The following is a 21,056-nucleotide window of genomic DNA, read 5'->3' as shown; positions in this document are numbered from 1 at the left end:
GTCTAGACCATGTCTCTTTAATACCCGTAACAGGTACAGCCTTTGCTGACCATCGTGTTGACGAGGATTATTAAATATTTTAACATATTTCTAGCATAGAACAGATGGTCAAATCCCTGTGTAATCTCGTTAAACCATGTGAATGAAAAATTTAAAACTCTTAAGTTGAAACAAGAAAATGATGATAAACCATGCTCATAGGCTAATACCGCGAGCCAAATAAGGACTTGAAAAAAAATTCCAGTCAACTGTAGAATCGGATTTTAGTAGAGCAGAGGCCAATTAATTTCATAGCGGATAACCGAACAATGCCAGGAAACACAAAATCCTGTGGTGGTATGGTCCAGCTGAATAACTTTGCTTTGTTCAACCATCCGGATATTTGTACGAAATGCGCTTTCACTCAATTTTCCTAACGCCCGATCCCCAACGGCATTAGCCTATAGGGCCCTGATATTTCATGCCCTATCAGTGGTTATTATGATTGTCGCCAGAAACCAGCTGTCAACTAATCAGAAAATAGGTTTTTCTTGGGCTTTTTGTTGTCGCAAGCTGTCTCACAAAGGCCGCTGGGAAGCTATCAACCAATCATGTTACGTATTGCATAGCTCCATCCTCCTATGTCCGATCCCCAACGGCTTACTGCCCATATAAGGGCAAGCTCATTAATATTTATAAGTAGGGCGTTCACTAAGGCGTTCACCTTTCCACTTGACGGCGCTCTCACGGCGCTCTCGCTGCGATGGAAAATTGGCCAGAGCGCGGTGAGAGCGCCGCGACGCCAGAAAAAGCTGCTCTAGTGGAATCTCCGCGACAAAAAACGCAAATGTCAGCATCTTTTTATGAACTAGCAAAGATTCGAAAGATTACTCAACGAATTTCAGAGATAAAGAACGAATCTTTTGACGTGTAGCGTATTTTGGTATCTTTGAAGTCATCTTTCACGTCTTACATAACTTTTAAAGGATAAAATCAAGGCTGTAAACAAATCCAATTTTGGTCACTGCACAGTCACTCAGACTGAAATATACACGTTTCTCTTGCTGTTTTTTCTTAAATCTGTCACGTAGCTTCTTCACCATAAATATCTTTATCATACTACGTTATTTGTGTAAATCATACAACACCGAAATAGTTAATTGAAAATTGGACTTCAATAATCTACATGTACAGATGGAGAACAAGAAAATGTCATCATGTTGAAATTCAAAAATTAATTGAGAAATGATAAACCTTTGTTTTTAAACCTTGCTTATTCCATCTCAGTTTGTTTAATTGTTCATCATCTGTACAATTTGGACATTTCTCCGGGTTCTGTCTATATGTCAAATATACTTCTTCACAAACCGCAGCTGAGAGCGCAGAAAGAGCGCGGTGAGAGCGCCGTCCTAGCTAAATTGGCATCATAAACCACTGTTGAGACCTATTGCGCTCACCGCGCTCGCTGTGCGCTCTGTTGGCGCACACGGCGCTCGCTGCGCTCTCTCTTGGCGCTCTCTCTGCGCTCATCGGTGGATCGCCGTCCACGGCGCTCTCACGGCGACTGTTTTGAGCAGGTTCAAAACAGTCGCGGAGGTGATGGCGACCATGGCGCTCTCTGCGCGCTCCCATGGCGACCTTTGCGATCCCGTTGCGCTCTAACCGCGCTATTCCCAATTTGAAGTCGCAGAGAGAGCGCCGTCCTAGTGGAAAGGGGGTATAACTGGTCTGAGTGCACAAGATAGCAGAGGTAAACACAAGGAGTTTTGACACGACTGTGGTCACTCTGCGTAGAAGAATGGCTTTTACTGTAACTAATAAAAGTTAATTTCCATATTTCATTTATCGGCTTTTTCAAGATGTATGGAAGAGAATATTCTTATTGTGGGCCTCTTAGTACCTAAATATGTCCATCTCCAACATAGCCATGAATGTCTGTGTTTGTTGCTCGCTTAGCTGGGCACGAGCACCGGAGGCCGCAGTGAATCCTGATGATTTGCTAGATGTGCCACTCTGGCTGGATTTGCCCCCTCCTGCCCAGAACAGGAAACCAAAAGGTCCGCCCCCTGCTCCATATCCAGACGCCTTGTTGATTTCCTCCTGGAACATCGCCTTGGCAGACGTAACGGCCGACTTCTCCGCTAGGTACTGCCGATATTCTTCTGTTGAGCTGAAGGTGTATGACTCCACGTTGGTGTCATAGATGCCTTGAACGGTCATGGAGTCTGGAACCTCGTTCTCACCGTATCTGCCCATAGTAAGTAAAATAAAGAAGGTAGATCAATGGACTATATTTTGACTACAAAAAGACGTAGCTTTGTTGTACTTTGTACTTTGCCATTTTTTAATTCATGATTAAGGCAATGGCGAACTCAGACACTTTTCTGATAAGTGTTATATATTTCTGTCTTCTCTTAAATCTAGAATTCTATCGTGTTTGTCACTTGCAATTCTCTGGCTACAATTCAGGACACCGTGCTGATTTAAAACTTGTGGCGTTTGGCCTTGGACCCGGACGTACTGACGGTCGAGTCCCGTGATATGCAGCCGATGATCTGACCATAGTAAAGGCAATCGACATTCATTCTCTTACTTCACTGAGGTGAGACTGAGTATCTAGCATCGCACTGAGGTGAAACTTGGTACATAACTTTGATCGGGACGTCCTTTGAACGGGATGTGAAACGGAAGCTCCCCGTTTTGAGGAGAGTCAAATCACGTCCACATTAACCCTATTCAAACCATGTCATCTCTGGACCGGGGGGGGGGGGGCTTTTGAGACCCTCCACTTCTAAGTCCTCTAACTCTTGAACGACGTGCCGTAGGGCCACGAAATTTTCAGGACATTATATCGACATAATATCTGAGAAGCGTTTGACGTTACGTTAACGTAAGATGACGTAATTATGACGTCATCAATTTGATTATATTGGCCGGACCCATGAAAAAAGGGTATTCTCAGACAACTTCAAATTATACTACAAAAATGTAACAACAAGTGCAGATAACAGAATAATAATGTTTATTACGACTTGTATTGCCAATAGCAACATCGTTGACGTCATAATGACGTCATAAAATGACGTCATGCACATCTAAGATACGAGTTAGGCTCCGTCATATTATATCCACTACCTTGAACTTTTAAAACTACTTTTTTTTGCAACAAATAATCACAAAGGGCAATGGAAATAGACTAAATCCATTCATTTAGATGTTTTTTTTATGAAAAAATACCAGGTAGTTGCAAATGTTAAGGGATGATTAGCTTGTTATTCTTGATCTGGCCATTCGGTCCGCCATCTTGGATTTTGGGCTGATGACGTCATCAAATTAGCATAATTTATGCATATATAATTATGAAAGATATGCTTAATAATATAAGATTTTATTTATGTAACAAAATAGCAGTAATATAGCAAATAAATGTGAAAAATACATTGTTAGAACCAAAAATAGTGATTTTAGGCAAGACTGCCTGTCAGCAAACGGTTGCCATGGCAACACGAAAAAATGAAAAAAAAAATTGTCAAACTTCGTAAACTTGTTGCTAACAATTTTTAAGGAAAACTAACCAAATTTGGTGGCTTTAGCGTAAGGCGTTCTGGCGTTATAGGACATCGAAGTTGGCGCGGGCTTCAAACCCCCCCCCCCCCCCCCCCGGTCTGAATAGGGTTAAAAAAACATATCACACCTTTGAAGAAACCAGTCTGGATAAGCAGCCGATATTTAACAGAATATAAAAACGATATGCGTTCAGCCTTGATACTGTATTGAATTGCTATATTTCAAAATTGATAAAATTTTCTATTAAGTATTATATGTGATTTGTTGCTCAGATTAAGATCCGAAGGTGAAGTATCCAATTTCAGGCTCACTGATAGCCACCTAGGAAAAAAATGTCAAATAGAATTAGTGAACGTTTCTTACGTTTGGAGGTTACTGCATGATCTCTGGATGATGCTTTTCTTCCTAGACTCAGCAGAATACACGCCTCTTCCGTCAAACCCGACGCCTAGGTAGGTTGCTCCATCGATAAGGTTCTACGCATGACACACAATCAGGTTACAGAATTTGTGTAAGCAATTGAATAGATATGACTCATTATGAGTACAGATTTTTTTAGAGTTGGTTTGAAGTATGGACGAAGATCTCAATTTTATTGAACCAACAAGTGAAGCAAATAAGGCCTACAAACGGACCAGAGTTACCCACCTAGGATTGATGATAAATTCGTCATTTCCCAGAACTATCGTATAGTGAAATTTGTCATCACCAAGTACAGTAGAGGTATCTTTTCTGCAAATAGATGTGCACAGGTGTGACGGGTCGTTTTAACATTACCAGCTGCCGCCGCGCCACGTGCCTGCGACGCTGGTGTGCCTTACGATAGCACTGTGAAGCTGGTGCGTTACGCTAGCGCCGAAAGGCGGTTGTACCGGCTATAAAGATACAGATACATTTAGACATCACTCCTTGTAATTAATGGTTGCAGGGCAATGACCCTAATTGACGCAGGCGCAGAAGGCCCAAAACGAGTCCATACAGTATTTTAGCCTAATTTCGACTTTTAGCAGGAAAATGTAAGTACATTTCATATTGGTGAGACAGTGTAGGTTGCAGATGTTCAGATTCGGCAAAAAAACTAGGTTTTGGTCCATCTTTTCGGCCTGTGCTAACCCCTAATTTCAAGTGCCGAGTCCCAAAAATGACGTCATGAAAAGCAAGATGGCGGCAAGGTTTCTGTATCTGTATCTGTATCTATATAGCCGGTATAACCGCCATTCGGCGTAACACACCAGCTTCGCAGGCACGCGGCGCGGCAGCAGCTGGTTATATTACACTGAACGATCCGTCACACCTAACTTTTGCACATCTAACTGCAAGCGTTCTTTAAAACTATCCAGAGAAGATGCCCCTACTGTACTTGGTGATAACGGTTTGACCGCTGGAATAGTTGCACCGGTCAGAAAGTTTAAATATTAGACTTTTGGACAATTGAGATAGCGGGCTGCTGTGTGGGGTGAGTTCTTATGACCTGGAATGTTCACGGATGAGATTATGACACCCTGAACTTGCTAATTTTAACATTATCGCCAATGAGGATTTCTATAAGTGTTCACTGCTCTGCAAGCTAGAGATCAGTGGATCTGGTAAACAAAAATGCGAATGCTTTCCCATGATGCAAGCTTCTTATTTTGTCATAATGGATTGGGAACAGCGTAACTCTTCGGGATCAATAAATGATGATAAATTTAACTTACAGGGCAACCTGTCCGTGGAATCTTGGCCTGAAAGCAGGGGTCCCCATTCTTATAGCCGGTACCGAAGCAGCCGTTCATCAGAACTGGTCCTAGTCCGGCTGGGTAGGTGAAGGCTGCGGCCTGTCCGCTGGAGCTGCCCCTGTCATTACTTCTTATGATACACAGAATTCATGGTCGTAATTAGACGTTATAAATAGCTTGTGTCCCTTATCTCATGCAAAGAGCTAATGTACATTTAGCCAGCTAGACCATTAGGAAAAGAATGGCCAGGGACATTTGCTAAAAAAAGTTGCAACTATAAAGCAGGGTTTACTGCCCCAAACAATGCTTCATGTTTATGATAAGAGAGTTTTCTGCTCAAAAACCGCAGTAATTAAACTTAGTTTTAAAAAAAATTACACAATGTATTATCCTTCATCAGGTTCCCAATAAGCTGTATGCAAACCTGTCATCCTTGTACTTGTACTTCTACTATGGGGGATCTCCCAGCCTGGTGGTGAATACATGTTACCCATCGTGTAGTGAATACACCAACCTGTCATCCCAGTACTTGTACTTATGGCGGATCTCCCAGTCTGGCGGTGCATACATGTTACCCATCGTGTAGTGAATACACCAACCTGTCATCCTTGTACTTGTACTTATGGCGGATCTCCCAGCATGGCGGTGCATACATGTAACCCATCATGTAGTGAATACACCAACCTGTCATCCTTGTACTTGTACTTATGGCGGATCTCCCAGCCTGGTGGTGCATACATGTTACCCATCGTGTAGTGAATACACCAACCTGTCATCCTTGTACTTGTACTTATGGCGGATCTCCCAGCCTGGTGGTGCATACATGTTACCCATCGTGTAGTGAATACACAAACCTGTCATCCTTGTACTTGTACTTATGGCGGATCTCCCAGCCTGGTGGTGCATACATGTTACCCATCGCGGCTCCTGGCTTTGACAGAAGCTGGATGTCTGCCTAATGATGAAAAAAAACAGGTCGTCATGATTGTTGACAGGGTTGAAGACATTATTACTCCATGGAATATTTTGATTATGCAAGTGGCTTGCTCATTTGCATAATCAATGATTGGTTATGTACACCTTAAACTAACTTACACATACCACAATGTTGACAATTGAGTTAACAACAATTAGCTACATTTACTAAAAAGAATTAGGACTCCTTTACATTATTTATGCAAATTAGATATTTATGTGCATGGTTGATATCTGCTTTTCTTCCACCTGCCACAAACTACATATTACACGTATTTGAGTCCTATAATGGCAAACACTGCAAATATAGATTTTTATCTTTAACCTTATCTAGACCGGCCATTTTTTTAATACTTGGGACGGGGGGGGGGGGGGGAGGGCTCTTTTGCGTTATTTCAAAACGGCTTGGGTTACGATCACCAAGTTTGCTGGCATAGTGTACTCGTCGAGTTTTATATTTTCAGTAATTTTGGTATCGTTAAGACGTGATATTTCAAAAAATCCGCAATATATATATATATTTATATATATATATATATATATATATATATATACGTCGTTCGGTACTTACACGATGTCAAAGTGGGCGCGGGCACTTTTAGGTAGGGTTAAGTATGTAGAATTAATTCAATTATTGCATAATTTGCCGTTCATTATGCACATCTCTGCCAAAGATACCTGCATAACAAATATCAGGGAAATCTATAGCTTGTTCCGAGGAAGATTTGACGAAAATACCCCGCACATTCAGTGCAGGCTGCTATGGGGACCAAACCCACACCACCTTTAAATTATATCACAAGCTATCTGTCACCTAAAAATCAAGATCATAGTATCTCCAGGTTCTGCTAGAGTATCAATATCACATAAGATGCCCAAATAGACTTGACATTTGTCTTCTTAAAATCTAACCACAAACCGTGTGTAATAACAATCCATCCAGAGGTTCTTGAGTTATGCTGACCAAAAATATCTGGAAATAAATACAGACCGACACACAGAATTGCACACCAAAAACTATACCTCCACTTTCAATTGAGGTTACAAACAACATTTTGTAAGGTACACGTTTGGTCCTTTTCTAGATGGGGGTTGAGACTCATGCAACTTTTCATGCCGCATAACACCTGCACGGTTTGCGTTACAGCTACCAAAACTGAAGACTTTTTGAAGAGTTTAGGTGGCAACCTTTTTGGTTAATATACTATCCATATTAGTTTGATTTTTCGTTGCCTTTGCAAACGATTGTTGAAAGCGTTTTGACTCAAATCGTTAATTTCCCTTCGAACAATGTTTTATTGTTTGTTTCATGAATAAAATCTATGAATAAAATCTAACGTTATTATGTATATCTTTCATAATTAAATATTCATTAGTTATGGTAACTTAATTACTTTATCGTCCGACATGAAAAATGATGGACCATATTACCAGATCAAAAACCCCCTCCCGCCCCAGATTGATACAAAATCGCAATCTGAATAGGGTTAACAGACGTTGAAAGATTATGTTCTTTCAAATTTTAGGGACTTGGTATATTACAACAGCTCTGTAGAAGTATTTTTTTAACTTTGTAACGTATATACCAACATAACATTTTATAACATGTGCCAACCATGTACCTACCTCCTCTACTTGACGGCCCAAACCCGCTGCCAGTCCACTGGTCTCCTTCAACAGGTCCTTGTACTCATCGTCAAACTTGTCCATCTGTTTCCCCAGGTAGTTTTGTAGACCGCTCACCACCTTCTCCTGGTGGTTTTCTAATACACCTTCCGCGATCCTTTCACCAAGTTTGCTGATGACTTTTCCTCCTAGCTCTTTCGCTGCCGCAGCCAGAAATGCAGGAACAGCCCTTTTGTTCCTTTTAGAGCTGTTGGACGAACGTCTTGTTTTTCCATGTTCCGATCCTTCATGGTAAAATATTTATGTTTGATAAAAACAATTAAATGTTTTGATATAACATTTAATTTATTTCATGACTTATACTTCTTCTTCTTTCATACTGCCTAGCCTCAATTTTTTGAGATTAAGGGATTTGTGTGCTTTGAACATGGTGATTTAGTTACATAGCTTTCGTGTAAATGTGACTTTTTCCATTGGTGACATTTAAGTGTAATGCGCATACGGGAGCTAAACATCCAAATTCCGGGGATTTGAAATGGGCGTGGAAAAACAATAGTTATGGATCGTTAAAGGAATTAAGTAGACCGTAAACAATCACTAGGTTTATTTCCGTCACAGATATACCACCCTTAATTAAGAATTTGTTTTAGTTTGTTTCAAAAGAAAGATGCTGGACAAGGGTTATAGTCTGTGGATGCTGCGGGTCATGCAGCGCCTGTGTTCAGGTCCCGTACCTGTATGCAATGGGGGGAGGGGGGGGGGGTAATTATTGTACATTTTAGAGAAAGATCACAATGTCACTGTGTTTTTTTCTTCAAAAAGGTTGTAATCAATGCATAGTAAGAAGTATACAAAATTATCAAATATACTGTTTGAAACAATGTGTTCTGCATACAAGACAATGCCTAATTAGAGAACCACACTAGTCCTGTTTTTTTTTACCTTCGCCAAGAAGGCTATATTTTGGGTAGCGTCCGTATGGGGTGTGGGTTGAGAAGACCAACGTAACTCAAGAATGCCTGGATGGATTGTATTAAAATTCGGTATGTGGGAATTTCGGGCTACCTAGCGGCCAGTTACGGTACTGCAGTGGCTCGCTAAGATACTGCAGCGGAACCTTAATTTTTTTATATCTCGTGTTCTGGAAATGCTGTGGTCGTGATTTTGAGTGGTAGCAGATAGCCCTTGGGGCAAAGTGTGCTGTGAGTTTGGGCCCCCTAGAGGTTTTTTATTAACTGCAGGCGTCAGTTTCCTTTCACACTTCGGACGAGAATAGCTCGACAAAGTGTCGACGGATCATCATGAGTTTCAATATGTAGATAGAAAGAGTGAAGACGAACATAATGGAATACTGATTATGCAAATCAAAAGCGTATTTGTATAATTAATGAGGAAAGTTTATAAATCCAATGCCTTCTATGGCAGGACTTTCAAACTTGTCACTAGCTAGGAAGGAGAGAAATGTCGATAGATATCAATTATGCAATTGACGACCTCATTTGCATATTTTATTATTGAGATCTGAGAAAGAGGGCAGACAGTTAGAGGTGTGTGTTTGGGTCCCCTGGGGTCTTTTTTGGAACTACAGGAGCCGGTTTAGTTTCAGACATTGAAAGACAATAAGTCAAGGGATGAAAGGATCATCATGATTTTTGGTATGCTGATAGCTTAAGCAATGCTTGATACAATTTAATATTAATTACGTTAATTGGGATCTAATTTGCATGATTTACGGCGAATTTTTATTACATAGACCAACTTCAGTCATATGAAATAAAATATAATGATTAACACACCTATGTCTACAGACATCATTCTACATAACAAACTTTGTTTATTTGGCAAAGGTATGTGTTCGTGGAATTCTAGTTTATAAAAATGAGAACTATTAATAAAGAAGTTGTAAAAGGTAGATTTATTTTGCGAAGGTATGGGGTCGTGGAACTCTAGTTCCATATCATATGTGTTTAGGTCTGTGAGTTTGCCAGGATGTAGGAGGGATGCTGTAACATTGACCCTTAATTCCTAGTCATAAAATTTCAAATTCTAATGCTCTAATTTTGATTCGGGCTCATTTAACTTAAGATAAGAAAGCAAACATCACTATCCCTCCTGTTTGAGGGGTAATAATGTATACGAACGGAGGCCAATGATGATGATGATGTTTGAGGGGTACACAAAAATCCAATTCCATAGTTATAAAGCCCAAACAACATTCAGGCCTCGAACGGGAGTTTCTTTTTACGACTTTGGGGGTTTGCGAAAACCATGGGGCCAAAGGGTTACAGTTCCGCTAAGGAATGTAAGACACGAAACTTAATTAATACGGTTGAAAGCAGTCCATGCTTTTTTCAAGAAATTTGTAGATCTTTTTGGGGGGAAGAATATGTTGTGAATTTTTTTCTGTTATCAAACAAGCTTACAAAATCAATTTTCCCAGGATAACGGCATAAGCGTCGAAAAGCTAAAATACAAATAAAAAAAAAATCCATATTATAACTTTTTTTTTCAATCTCCGAAAACGCAAATTCATTGAAAGCGCATTAAAAACGCTGCTATTTAGGTCGTAAGGCGAAAATAGAACGCATCACCGTCGCAGCGCACTGATACAAAAATGGTTCCGCTTCGCTGACCGACCAAATACCTTTGCAAAAATAAAGATAAAACGCACAGGCGTTATCTTGGATGTCTCTCAGTAGGGTAAGTTTGCTCGGCCCGATTTTATTCCTCGAACTTATCGATGACGCTGCGTTTGAAACCACCAGCTCAGTGGGGAAGTACGAAGACGACATGAACAAGCTACAAACGAGACGGCTTCAGTAACCTTCTACCCTACAGGCAGATCTGGATCAAATATGCCAATATTCAAATAGTAACCACATGGCTCTAAACCCCTCGTTTTGCACATCACGTTCGTTCGGAACCTACCTCCGCTGCCACCATTGCACATCAACAACACACCGCTAGCTGTCGCTACCTGCCTCAAGGTCTGCACATCCAGAACAACCTACATTGGGACGTTCAAGTTCAGGTATGCAAAAGGCCTGGTAGAAAAGGCCTCTAAGACAACTCCTTAAAAGACATAGACGTTTTAATGCACCAATGACCTGATAACAATCTACACCGGGTACATCAGGCCAATCTTAGAATATGCGGCACCAGCCTGGACCCCCGGCCTTACCAAGTAGCAAGTACAGAAACTCGAACATGTCCAAAAGCGCGCATGCCGTATCATACTCTGTAACGCCTACTCTGGTTACTCACACGCCCTTCAAAACCTCGGACTAACTTCGCTGGCAGACAGGAGAGAACAGTTGTGCCTTAATTCTGCAAAGTCGCCCTGTTGACATCATCGCTCAGGGACTGGCTTCCGTTGTCGAGGGGTGAAATCTCCGGCCGAAACACTCGAAGCAAACAAACTGAATGCTCCACTACGTCGTACCAATCGACATAAAAACTCTTCGATCCCACACTTAGTGAAAATGTTAAACAAGTGACTGTGAACTAGACATCTTAACTCATTAAGAACATTAAATGAATACACAAAATCCCCTCGGACTATTTTGATAAGAAATGAATAATAAGTAAAACTTGAGTACTATGAAGATCAATACTGTTATTTTGAGCTGGGCATTAAGCCGTAAATGTCATAACTTGACCGCACAGACACCCATTAAGGATAAAGGGTTCTTACGGTACCTGTTTACGTTAAAAAGTCGCAAATAACCACAGATTCGAACGCGCGTTAGGTTCGAATTACGTAATGGATCATCATGGAACACTGTTCGAATTCGGCTGGACAAGGGGACACGCGACGGAACTAGAACACAAATCGAGCGTGCCAGGGCCGCCTTATTAGTTCAACAGAGTAATTCTGATTTTCAGGAAATTAAACAAGTCTATTTTCAGCTATAACGATCAGTAAGCAATATGGTGCAAAAGTTAAGGAGACAATGGCGCATTTCCGACCAATCACGCTACCCTTCCTCCAATTTCGGTCAGATTTGAACTCCCCCAGACACAAAATGGTACATTCTAAGTATCGTCCTAAATATACCATTATTCAAAGCCACTGCCACGACCACCTATAGTCTCGAGTGTGAAGAGTTCAACTGTTACGACGCGTACATTTCAGAAACTGATCAGTCAGTCAAGGAAAAATAAACAGAGAGGTAGGAAGCGGCCGGTATAGCTGTATAAGTTGTTGGTTGGCATCCGTCTGTCTCGGAAGACAATGGTAGGCAGACAGGGTGGGTTTAAGGCGCTTGGGTTTTTAAGGTGAAGAAGGGGTGTGCACTTCCTTCTCCACCCTCTCGTCTACTGGCGCACTTAGTCCTACAGGGGCAACTGTATGCAACGTGTAAGACGGCCCCAGCAGATGCAGGTTTGTTGTTTGGAGTCTCCGTCTCCTAGGAGGACTTCCGACCAAGGATGCAAGGGGTTCCTCCTACCCCTGACTCATGTGTCATGGCGGGTGCGTCATGCCCGAACATGCCCCTATGGCCTGTCACCACCACAAAGGCTAGTCACTGCCACTAGCCGCAGCTAGGTACTCATTCACACCTGAGTTTAGTGGGGAAAGTCGTGTAAAGTGCCTTTCCCAAGGGCACAAGATCGGTGACACGGCAAGCGGATTTGAACCCCGGACCTCTCGGGCCTGAGACCAACGCGCTGACGATCGTGCCATAAGTATAACAGTTTGAACCTAAAAACCACGCCTCTGTAAAGATAAATAAGAATGATGCCTATCTCGGTCTCAGGCACTTTTTTGTGTAAGGCACATTTGCAGTTTGTACTTTTTTGATAACCCGGTGCTACCTCCCCAATACAAAGCGAGCTGTATTCTATTCGGCCATTGCAACGTAACGTTCAAGGAAAGACTTATGGCTTTCCCAAGGACCCAAGTTTGGGGCTTTGTGATTATCGACACCGAGTCCTCCTGGTTCCAAGTCCCATGCTAGACACACGGAGTTAGCCACACCGACCCAATGATGCGTCTGACAAGAGCTTATTCAGTTTTTAACCTATTTAGACACAGTTACACGCGCGTATGCTCAATCATTAGAATTGAGCATAGTAAAACGTCTTACACCAGAGACTTTTGCTATGTTTAGTTTATTTTTCTAAGTTTTGCTTATTGCCCATTATGAAAACGACGTTGTTTTTCTTCATTATGTAAAACACGTTGAGCTTTCTTTGGCTAAAACTGTCGAAAGTCAAACTACGTTCCGGCCCAAAAGACGAAAACAAAGGGAAAAGACCCGTAAGACACTTGACACCACAAAACTCAAGTAGGACGGAACTAGAACCTGCTTTGACATTGACTTTAGGAGCACACTGAAAGACATTCACATAGGAGACGCTTCTGTAGAAAACGATGATCTATTCTAAAGAATACAATCCACACAGCACCTCTGGGACACCCTGGCCCAACCGGTGTACCGAAAGTGCGAAAAGGAACGAAAAGGAGCGAAAAGGAACGAAAAGGAACGAAAAGGAACGAAAAGGAGCGAAAAGGAGCGAAAAGGAACGAAAAGGAACGAAAAGGGACGAAAAGGAACGAAAAGGAACGAAAAGGAAAGTACCGAAAGTGCGAAAAGGAACGAAAAGGAACGAAAAGGAAAGTACCGAAAGTGCGAAAAGGAACGAAAAGGAACGAAAAGGAAAGTACCGAAAGTGCGAAAAGGAACGAAAAGTAACGAAAGGGAAAGTACCGAAAGTGCGAAAAGGAACGAAAAGGAATGAAAAGATTGGATAGGAACGAAAAGGAACGAAAAGGAAAGTACCGAAAGTGCGAAAAGGAACGAAGTATGAAACAAAGTGAAATAAAATCGATGGGAATATAAGGTAACGGTACTGTGATCGGCAAATGCATTTGAAATGGACTTTATTTTTGTATTTTGTGGCTTGTTCCACGAAATTCCTAGAGCTCCAATGGTTCAACGGCGAACCGGCGGGAAAGTGCACGCGTGGAAATAGCTAAAGACAAATCAAAGGCGATGGGCGGAGTCACGAATCAGTGCGTCCCGGGTTCCCACGCGGGCTGTCTCAGATCAAATGGGGAGAGGGGGGGGGGGGTTGAAAGCCGCTGAGTAGCACGCTAGAAAAACGTTTGACGGGTTGACATTCTGGTGTAGGTTATTTTTCTACGGTCCCAAAAAATGTCACAAAGTCGTTTTCTAGTGGTCCCGGGCAATCGGGACGCCGCGTTGATTTCATTTTGAGGCCTGGTTCCAAAGACCTTTTCTGCCGAACCTGCACGGGAGACGTGAGTCGCCCGCCAGATCTCTCCGTAGTTTCCCAATATCCTTTGCACAAATTCCTCACGTTGGCCATTTCTTCCCGCAAAATTATTAATACTCATGGTACAACGTGAAGAAAACTCCTTGGTACAATGTATACTTGTCTATCCTTTCACAGCTTTTCTTTTGTCGTGAACGAGCAAAAAGATATGTCTCCAGTCTCCAGAAAACCATGTTGTGGGCCCTGTTGAAGGGAGTTGTCATGCTCCTGGGGACTTCTATTAGACGTAAATAATCGCAGGTCATTTGCATGCGGCGCTCCCATCCTGGGAGAACAGAAGCCACCCAAATACAACAACAACGCTACAATCTTTCCTCATTCTGAAAATGCATATTAATCGATATTTATCCATCACCCACCAGTAACTGAATTTTAGTCCTTACTTTCTTATCTCAGTTATGTTTCCTTGTATTTCGCTGATCTTCAGAGAATAATTTAGCCACACAAACACAACAGCCTAAAACAGCCCCGTAAAATTTGATATTGCCGAATTCTGAGTAAAAGAAAACACGTTTCATAGGCTTCTAACGCCCGCAGTACCGGTTCCTTATATTATCATTGATTTTATTTTAGTTTGCTTCATACTTCGTTCCTTTTCGTTCCTTTTCGTTCCTTTTCGTTCCTTTTCGTTCCTTTTCGTTCCTTTTCGTTCCTTTTCGTTCCTTTTCGCACTTTCGGTAGACCCGGCCCAACATATCAGAATAAAACAGGACTGATTTGACGAAAAAGATCAACAGATCTCTTATCGACTGGCCAAAAAGTATCACCTTCACAAACTTGTTACAAATAACCCTGCATCTGCTACTAAGAAAACAGATTTTATGAACATGCGAAATAAATTCAATGTTGACTCGGGATGATTCACAAGGACAGGCTCAGCACGAAGCCCGATTAAATACAAGCCTTGCAGTCAAGAAAGACTCGAGGCGCTTCCTCATCACCGTGATTGGGTCTCACTTGCGCTGACCTCATCACCGTGTATTGTGGATACATAAGACCTACATTGGAATATGCTGCTCCGTGCTGGAACGCAGGGCTCACAAAAAGTCAATCTAACAGTCTAGAAAGAATCCAGAAACGGGCTTGCAGAATCATGTTGGGGAGTCAGTACTTGTCGTACTCTGAAGCCCTTATCACACTTGGCCTCCAACGCCTGTCAGAACGCAGACTGTCTCTGTGCCAGGACTTTGCCCTTGCAGTATCCAAATCTGCAAGGTATGCCCCCTGGCTGCCCCCAGCCCGCAACCAGCCATACATCATGCAGCTCAGGCGCACTCGGCCCTACAAACTGCCAACTGGTACTAAGCGGTACCTCACTAGCCCAGTGCCTTCAATTTTGAACATTCTGAACGCACTATAAGTAACACTGAAGTTGAACTGTGCTTCAGATTTTTTCTGTACCCTTGTCGATTGTCAGCAGTGAATAACTGACAGTGTTTGTACAATATTATATTCCGATGTAAATAGTTTTAAACGATTTTTAAAAGTGACATAGTTCGTATATGATAAATATGTATCTAGCAGTAACTCGTGTACATGTACTTGTCGAAAATCGCACTCGTAATTTTAGTTATAAATTGTGTTTGCATCTAAGCCACTATTGTGATTGAAAAGCTGCACAATTCAGCCTCCTCTGGCGGCTGCAAGGTTGCTTTTATTTCGTGTCATTTACATTTCTGTGAAACGAATAAACCAGTCTACTATTCTATGACTTGATCAGAGCCCTCTACGGACCCCAGAGTCACAGCTTCTCTCCTCTTCTCTGTGCTCATGGGACAACACTCATCACAGAACGAGCCAATATCCTGGAGCGATGACCAAAAAGGCCGCCAGCCAGTAGGAAAGCACATAGCGTGCCATGATGCCATACTAACTGAGTTATACAAGTATGGAGGCAGAGTGCTAACCCAGAAATAAACAGACAGTCTAAGTCCCATGCTACGCTAGAATGACAGTCTAAAGACAACACGGAAGACCTTTAGCATCCTTACGGACAGTTCGCCGCCTCCGACAGATATCAGTGGCACCTTGTAGTTCTTATCGTTTTCAGGTCTCACCAAGACCTATCCACAAACCAAATATCTATACATTCACATCGAAAGGTAAAAGCTGAACATGCAGAACAAGCAGCAGTACTCCCATGCTTTAAACAATAGATAAGAAAATAGTAAAGAAAATTTTCTACTTACCGAGTGGTTTGGATTTCTCCGTTGTAATGGTCTGTTCATTGACAATGTCAACAGGTTTGGTTACTTTGGGGCTGGATTGGTTCCCTCCGCCGTCATCTATCTTCGGTGATGCCCGGGTATCTTTATTGATTTTTCCGCCTGTTGGATGGCAAGACAAATTGTATAAACATTACAGAAAACAAAAACAAACCAAAAATTAAAACAAATTCATTTTGTTCGATAAGAAAATTGCCCATTGCCCATGCTAACAGAAAATCGGGTAGAATACTGTCTAAATAAATACTGTTTTTCAACATGCTCAACTAACGGTATAACCTTCTTGCCACAACCTTTTTTTTTTCCTTTGTGCGTGTGAGGTGAATTTTTGAGACTTAAAATAGTTCTAACATTCCGAAGAAAAAACATGCTAACGTGCATTACTTGGAGACATATTTATGTAACCATTTTAACGATACATAAACTTGGAAGTATCAGTGATTAGAATGTAAACTATGCATACAATTTATTATCTATAGACGCTTGTTATTCCTATGAATGTAAGTGTGATGATCGGTCTAAAATTCCAAGATACATCACATGGTAATGAAAAGTAGTGGGCGAAAACTCCGGGGATAATTTTAATATTTCCAATGTTCAGATTTTAAATTCTCTGTCGTAAGTTTAGCAAAATATAACATTGAAAAAAGTAGAAAGATGTATTTTTGTAAGCGACGTTTATCGGTAACGTAAATCCCGTCGAAGAAGGGAATGAAAAGAACTAATGCGTAGCATGGACATCAGTTGTACAAGTTCATTCACCCGTCACACTTTGGTCTGACTACATCTGATCTAAATGTAAATTATATCTGTGAAGACAACCATCTTATCCGTTCTAATTATAAATTGCGAGGCTTGTCACACTTTTTTTATTTACGAAATGTTTTAGCGTTACCCTGGACTACATAAAGGTAGTTTCCAACGGTTGCGAAAATTTGTGTTGGGATATCATAATCAAGTACTGGTAATAGATTTTTTTTTTCTCTCAGTTTGTTTGGTTTTGATTTTAAGGCTATTTATTAAATGGATTTAATTAAGAAATGTAACCTTACCAAATGAAGATTGCGGGTAACTACTCTGTATTATATAATCATTATTCCTTGACGTGTTATTTTTAACGTTACCGTAAAAAATGATAAGTCACTACTTACCAGCAACTACGGCAAGGGCAATGGCGAGAAACAGTAGGCATGGCTTCATGGTATTTTTTTTAACCTGAAGAAGAAGAAAAAAACAACGAAAGTACTATATTTGAAAGCAAAATAGAATTGCTGACAAATATAAAATTATAAAAATAGAGTATTTAAGAAACCGCAACACCGTCTATAAAAGCCTAACATTACGCAATGATATGAGATGACGGTAAAGACCGGGGCCTAAATAGGTTTAAAAAACGACACAGCTCTGAATACACATATTTACTTCATGCGAGTTTTGAAGAATACATAAAAAAATTAACCTCCAAAGTCAAATTCTTACTCTTGAAACGGTTAAAGTTTCTCTTGTAATTAAACAAAGCCTAGAATTTGACAGTCGGCTTTATTCATAACCTAAAACCATAAGCACACACTTAACTGTGATCGCATGCCGAGCATTATTTCATTGCAACATTTTTACACCACCACCAACAAAATTAAACTAATAAGAATAATTTGAGTTAAAAGGACAACAAAACGCTTCATGATTTTAGTTACTCCCCAAGCCTGAGTTATGCCCATTGTTTTATCCTAACAACGGAACATATTAAACACACATTTATAATAAACATTTGTTCTTAACTCACTTTGAAAAAAAAAACACCCCTTGAAACGAACATGCATCTTTCTGATACTACAATACGATACAACACTGAGAGATCAATGAATAGGTACAGGTACAGAACTTACAGTTTCAACAGTTACCAAGTGCCAGCTGCATTCGTTCTCCCGCAACGTCTTCAGGAAAGACCGAAGAACCGGGGAGGCTGTCTGGGGTTTTATACTGTCCTAACACCAATCATCCCTTAAAATGGACATGTGTTGTATGAAATATTTCACACTTGTCAACTTTCTTTCCCCCTGGTTGGACGACTTTGCCCGGAGGAGGAGTCAATACGCAACCGACCCTCTCAGCTCTGTCAGCATTTTCACGAACATTCAACCTTTGGTTCTTACAATATAAGCAAACACTATCACTGCGTGCAGCTGTTTGTTTTCTTTCAGATAGACACTTCAAAGCGATGTTTATAGGAATCAAAATTACAATGGCAGTCCGGACTGTTATCTTTGACTTGACATTAAATTGTGCCGACTTTGAAACTTTCCAGCTGGAATAAAAGATGATTTGGGCAAAGAAAAAGTAAAACATGCCAATCTATTGCTGTAGAAAATCATTCATACGAAGGCGCTTATTGAAAGCGTAAAAATAATGTTACAACATGGAACCCAAAATAAACACAGTAAGATTCCAGACTTTACTTAATACCCCCTTTCCACTAGGACGGCGCTCTCGCCGCGCTCTCTCTGCGACCTATAATTTGACACATCGTTCAACGAATTGTATGGAAAATAAACGAATCTTGTTACACTTTGTATGTTTTGTTGTCTTCTCAATCACGCTTTTTCGTTTTGTATGATATACCCAGTGTGAAAGCGAAGGTTTCGCATGTGTTATTTAGGTCGCAGTGAGAGCGCAGCACGATCGCCGTCCTAGTGGAAAGGGGCCTTAAGTAGGCCTACTGCCTATCTTAGTGCATAGGCCACGAACAAGCCCTATCTATCTTCGGCGGCCCTGGGTCATTTCTGCCAGCTGTCCCCATGTGTAGTCAGGTTTGACATTACAGACCGTCATCATAATGGTAATTTCTCTTAACACGACTTTACTACGTCCCGCTCGAAAACCGAGTGCATGTATAAACTCCGAACATGTTGTCACAGTGTGACACTTCCCTCGTAGTTTTAAATAAAACTGGCAAACAAGAGCTCTTGCACAATCTCTATGTAACTAAGGTGGTCCAGGCCATGTTACAGCTATCACTTGGGGTCGGAGTGAAAATGGGTATAAGTCAGCCATACACATTTCAAATTGACTCAAATTTGCAGGAGAGTTAGATTAGATGTGTATCATTGCGTCTAAGTAATTTTCGTATTGATATATTGTATTAATTTGTTTGTTTTAGTAAATTAATAAAGTCATTTTTGGGGGTAGAAAATGTAGTTTAAAGAACCATTCCGAAAGTTCAATACTTGTGTTTTTTTGTGTATAGCTGCTAATACTTACCTTTGGACAGAAACTGGGTGATTATAATGATACTATATTTCCTTCTCCTGAAAAAGCATTATTTGTCTATATTATTGATGGATATTTTAGGGTAGTTCTTTTCTTTCTGGCTTATATAAAATCTACGCAATCATTTTCCTAGATTTTTGGCTGTTTTTAGAGTAGACAAGGACATGGCCGATCATCTAACGTTATTTTCGTGTTTCCTGAAAGGTTACTATAGTCCTTTAAAATGGTTTAAAGTTTGTACTATTAATCTTACCTACAGAGGCATGTTCTCCAACCAATCAATCTGACAGCCTAATCACTTAGCTTATTTAGCACCTCATTGAGAAGCAATTATAAGTAATTGACACTTGCACCGGGGCTCAGCTGGTGCTATTGTTATGCGTAGTGTGGTCTGTCAGGTTTGTCTTTCGTCTTTCACCTTACCATACTCCCATGCCCATCCAAAACACAAAATAATGACATGAAAAGACAACTGTAAAATTTACAAAAGTTACATTTCGATCAATGAAGGCTCAGGAATTCCTTTTTTTTTTCTTTAGCAGTCGAAGTTCTGTTCATAGCTGGGCACATAACTAATGATCCAAGGTGAACTGAATGATTGAATTCTATGTAGTTAATTTTGGTGATAAAATGAAGACCTAAAATATCAACCTACGTGTGGCTTCTTCACCGATATTGTGCTTCATTCAGTGTCCCGAGGCTGTAGTGAGACCCCAGGAATAGACAAGATCGGCAGCGCATAGTGTCAAAAAGACTTTACATAGAATGTAGTATTACTATTAGGAAAATTTGGATATGAGTCAATCGGCAATACACATTGTAACTACAGAGTAGACATTAGTACTAGTAATCAGTTTGAGTTGGTCATGTCCATTGTATGATGCAATACAGATAACATCTGCACCAATTTGAATTGATAAAGAAGATATAGAGTTAGCAGTTTTAAAAAAAGGTACTTTCAAATTGTTTTTTAAAAAGCTTCAAAATTATCCAACGTAAACGAACGGGCGCCAAAACCTATACGTCTTACTGTCCCCTCCAAGCGCTATGGAAGATACTGACTAGTGGTGGGTACAAAAACTAATTTTTCTTTAAAAGAAACGAACCTGGTAAAATTCATCAGTAGACCGGATATTGGGCCGATTGGAAAATTAACAAATTACATTGTATATCGGCAGGCGTTCACACGTCTGGGAGCTTACCGATCCAATATAATAACAAGAGTGAAGTAGAGTAGAGATTATTGTAATTTCTAACAAATTCCCACTGGTCTCAAGACGATCACTTTCAGTCCGCTCCGAAATTTTCATTCCACATAGAGTAGACATGAACTTGTCAAAGACGACGGCATGTCTATCATGGTCGCAACCAACCGGAGTGAGGACGCAAGTTTCAC

The 21,056-nt window shown here is 40.8% G+C and overlaps 1 protein-coding gene across 1 annotated transcript in view; it reads right to left on the bottom strand.

The window, feature by feature from the left end:
• Positions 1 to 17,608, bottom strand: part of LOC118430604 — a gene marked incomplete at its 5' end in the record, with an annotated part of 45,657 nt that extends 28,049 nt beyond the window's left edge. The window contains 7 exon segments of the mRNA XM_035841579.1: positions 1,880 to 2,227; positions 3,910 to 4,022; positions 5,244 to 5,394; positions 6,119 to 6,219; positions 7,866 to 8,149; positions 16,358 to 16,495; positions 17,545 to 17,608. Of these exon segments, the coding sequence (XP_035697472.1) occupies positions 1,880 to 2,227; positions 3,910 to 4,022; positions 5,244 to 5,394; positions 6,119 to 6,219; positions 7,866 to 8,149; positions 16,358 to 16,495; positions 17,545 to 17,593 (1,184 nt within the window).
• Between the last annotated feature and the right edge of the window lie 3,448 nt (positions 17,609 to 21,056).

This window comes from Branchiostoma floridae, chromosome 14 (assembly GCF_000003815.2).
Source record: "Branchiostoma floridae strain S238N-H82 chromosome 14, Bfl_VNyyK, whole genome shotgun sequence".
In the NCBI taxonomy this organism is placed as follows: Eukaryota; Metazoa; Chordata; class Leptocardii; order Amphioxiformes; family Branchiostomatidae; genus Branchiostoma; species Branchiostoma floridae.
This window is presented reverse-complemented; position numbering and strand designations above follow the sequence as displayed.